The sequence below is a fragment of the Otolemur garnettii genome, unplaced genomic scaffold (genome assembly GCF_000181295.1).
Source record: "Otolemur garnettii isolate 467f Iridium unplaced genomic scaffold, OtoGar3 scaffold00032, whole genome shotgun sequence".
In the NCBI taxonomy this organism is placed as follows: domain Eukaryota; kingdom Metazoa; phylum Chordata; class Mammalia; order Primates; family Galagidae; genus Otolemur; species Otolemur garnettii.
In genome coordinates this window covers 15924271-15928476 of record NW_003852427.1, presented here as the reverse complement: position 1 = coordinate 15928476, position 4206 = coordinate 15924271, and the positions used below count along the sequence as shown (strand labels likewise).

Here is a 4206-nt window from a genome sequence, read left to right as displayed (position 1 = left end):
CTCTCTCTCTCTCTCTCTCTCTGGGTTTTGGTGAGGATTCAATAATATATCAATACTGTGTCAAAATGTCCAGCACCCAGTGACTACATCATGGTATTACTCAATAAACAACTGCTATTACTGAGTGTTAGAAAGGTCTACTTCCTTTTTCTGAGTGGATGTCAATGATAGTTTCTAAAGTTGAGGACACATGCTTGATCTATGACATAAATACTCAATGTCTCTAAAGTCAGACTTGGTCCCTACAGATCTCCATCTCTAAGTCACATCTGTGTAGCTCCCCTGCTAAATAATCATGGACATCCTACTTGAAGACACGTCCTTCTATTTCCACACCCTCCATTTTCCTCAGAAGAGACCAAAACTAATGAAATATGCTATAAAACATTCTTTCTTATTTAAAAAAAAATCTTTGGCATAATTGTTAATATAGGTTTTAGATAATATCTCACATTCTAACTTATTTTTTTTTTCTAACTTATTTTTGGACAAAAAAAATTTTTTTTTTTTTTGAGACAGAGCCTCAAGCTGTCCTCCTGGGTAGAGTTCTGTGGCATCACAGCTCACAGCAACCTCCAATTCCTGGGCTCAAGCGATTCTTCTGCCTCCGCCTCCCAAGTAGCTGGGACTACAGGTGCCCACCACAACACCCAGCTGTTTTTTGGTTGTAGTCATCATTGTTTGGCGAGCCCGGGCTGGATTGGAACCTGCCAGCTCAGGTGTATGTGGCTAGGGCCTTAGCTGCTTGAGCCATAGGCGCCAAGCCTTGGAAAAATATTTTTATGAATCTTGAAAAAAAGAGGCTACATTTACCTTTTTATCAATAATAATATTTAAATAAAGAAAATGATTGATCTTTTTCTCCACCTCAGAATTATACAAGGAGAATGAAGGAATAATGTAGCTTCAACTTTTCTGGGATTGTGGTATCCAATCAATACCAAATTTTAGGAAGGAGTAGCTCAGTCTAACAGTTACTAGTGAGTTTATTAATATGGAGGGAGAATTAAGTGAAGCATATTTTAAGGTGAAATTTAAAAGCATTAGAAAATACAATGTTCAGCAGTATATTCCATATTTATGATTTTGTCTTAGTGAATTTTCAGGTACTAAATATCAAGTTTAATATACACATAAATAAACTGCATTCAAAGAACAAATCCTTCATGTTTCCTTCTAAACAGCAAGTTAGATTGTAGACTTTTTAAAGATTAGTTACTTCTGACCATCAGTGGATACTTCATCTGTGTAAATTAACTTTATTTTCAATTAAGAAAGGCAAATTTTATTTCACATATACAATGTTATGTCTTCTATTCTGCTTGGATTGGTATTTTGTTGACATCAATGGGATTTCTGCATCTTTTTTTGTCCAAAGGAAAATATGAATGAGAAAAATTTATAGAATAATCCTTCAGCCTTAGCAAAGACATTTGGTTACTGAGAGGAATGAGTTGCAGCCAGTCAGGCTGACAGTAGAGTGAGGCGAGGGTGAAGAGGAGAGGCCAGGCATCCAAATCTTTGCTGTGTTGTTTCATTAAAAATAATTAAATAAATTGGAAGCTTTAAAACATCTTGAACATTATTATTCAGAGATTGTTTTAAAAATCTTCTCAAACTATTGTTTCCAAGACCTACTCTTACTTTCTATGACCAGAGTGAACACAGCAGTATTCAGCACTGTTCCTATTCTTAACTTGGGCATTTCTACCTTGGAATTTTCAGAGTTCTTTAAAATGTTCACTTGAATGAAAGTCACTCTATTTCTCTTCTTTTTTTTTCTATTGTATTATGAAACAAGAGCTGTTTTCAACTGTTTTCCTAATAAAAAACATGAAAATGATCTAATTATTTCACGTAGGATAGTAAACAGGTTAATAATAATAGCCCCAAGGATTTTCAAAGTTTGTGACTGACGTAATACTTTGTATCTCCTTTATATCATCCTTTAACAGTTAGACCTGATAATTATACACCAGCAGGTGGAGCTGCTTGGAAGTAAGTATGGCATGTTCTTCACTTGTTAAAACTGTTGAAAATATTTTCATTTTCAGAAGTTTCTTTACATCAAAATATGTTAAAAGCAATAAAGTAAAATATGTAGAATAGAAATAGATCAAAAAGAAAACTACATCTGGTTTTTTAAATCAAAGCTAGGAGTAAAGTTATTGATCTGATTAGGTAAAACTAAAAGCATAAAACTCTCAGTGAGTGATATTGCCCTTAGAATTCTAACTGTATATTTAATCTTGAGATAATAAAAGCCATTTGATCATTCCCATGAATGTTAATCATTCAAATTTCTTTATACTTTCAAAAATGTAAGTCAAGTTTGAGACAACAAAAATCCATCCGAGCAAAAAGTCACTGTTTTACCACTTTATCAGTGATTCACTGTATAGGCAAATTATTTAACTATACACAAATTTGCAGGAATGACTAAGTGGCTTCAAATTACTTGAGTATTTTATGTTTAGGATATTCTACATTATTCCTAAATCATGCCAATATTTTTAACATATTTTTGAGATGCAGGTTTTACACAAACACAATCCTATCACTGTAAGTTGTTCCAATAATTTACGTATCAGTGATAGATTTATTATTTGAGTAATAGATTCTTCTCAGCATTGGATCTTTAGTTGAAAAATGATACTATGTGTTTTCAAGTAGTCATATATCTGGAATCAAAATTTATTAATGACATAGCTTTGTTTCAGGATTTATTTTGATTTCCATGGCTCAGTTCTTAAAATTTAAAGTATGGAAATAGATTTGTGTGGAGAATACCATACGCTTAATAATTAATTGGTTACTCTGTTTTAATAACACACCCCCTTAACTTATTTAAGGGTTATGATACTAAGCAAAACATTATTTTATGGCATTCTTCCTGCTCCATTAGTGATACTTGGCACTGAGACCTCCAACAAATATGAGATTAAAAACAGCTTGGGACAAAGAATTTACTTTGCAGTGGAGGAAAGCATCTGTTTCAACCGTACGTTCTGTTCCACGCTGAGATCTTGCACCCTGAGGATCACGGATAACTCAGGTCGAGAGGTGATCACCGTCAACAGGCCCCTGAGGTGTAACAGCTGCTGGTTCCCTTGCTACCTACAAGAGGTTAGTCACTGGCTTTGAAAGTCTTTATTTTTTTAATAATAGCAATTATTTCCTTAAATGAAATTCATCTGGAGCTATGGGGCAATTAACCTTTCAATTGTTTGAATCAGTAGGTTCCTCCGTTAGAATCAGGATAGTTTGAGGATTTCAGGTTTCACTAAATTTTTTTCTTTCCGATGAAAATCTGTGATGGTTTCCATGATGTTATTTGGTGATGACAGCTCATGTATCATAAAAATGAGACATGTCCTCCTGAATCTCGAAATGAGTCACGTAATTGTAGTGTCCACTACTGGGCAAATGGACCCTTTGTCTTCTCCAGCGGTAGCAACGTCCAGGAGGTGCTGAGTGATACTAAATCCTGTAAGGAGTTCCCTTGTGTAGGTAGCATTATTTAAGACAGAGTCTCACACTATGTTTACCATTTATGACATGGCAAAAATAACATTACTGTGCTAGAGGGAATAATTCAATTATTTTATTTTAATATACAATAGATTATTGTTGTTTAATAGCCCTGTAATAACTTCCATGACATAATGCAGTTAAATTGACACAGAACATTTCGTTCTTTAATGACGTTGATATTATGGTATCGTAGGAACTAGAAAAAGTAGGTTTTACTCTTCACATTTTGTAGTCAAGGACATAGAGTGGAGATGAGTTGCCCATGATTGCGCATTCAGGAAATATCATAAATGGGATTGATCTGGGTATCTAATCCAAACATAAGCTTCTCCATTGAGTACTTGTGTATAAGCTATATCCTTAGAACAATGGACAAGTATTAATATAAAAGTTGGTTATTTAAGGACTTTTTTTTTTCATTGTTAGGGATTCATTGAGAGTATAAAGAATTAGGTGACACTGATTGTAGTTGTTTGGTGAAGTCCCTCTTGTGATTGTGTCCTACCCCCAAGAGATGTGCCATACACTGTGAACCCCCATCCCCCTCTCTTCCCCCTCCTTGATCCCTCAGTCCTCTACCCTCCTTGTATTAGCTCATCTACAACCTTTATATTAGAATTAAGTACACTGGATTCCTGCTTCTCCATTCTTGTGATGCTTCACTAAGAAGAA

General features: G+C 34.5%; 1 protein-coding gene across 2 annotated transcripts in view; it reads left to right on the top strand.

Moving 5' to 3' along the window:
- Nucleotides 1–4206, top strand: part of PLSCR5 (phospholipid scramblase family member 5) — a 36439-nt gene that overhangs the window by 10220 nt on the left and 22013 nt on the right. For both annotated transcript variants that reach the window (XM_003789465.2, XM_012804941.1), the window contains exons 3-4: nt 1956–1998; nt 2906–3126. In XM_003789465.2, the coding sequence (XP_003789513.1) occupies nt 1956–1998; nt 2906–3126 (264 nt within the window). The remainder of the gene's footprint in view (nt 1–1955; nt 1999–2905; nt 3127–4206) is intronic.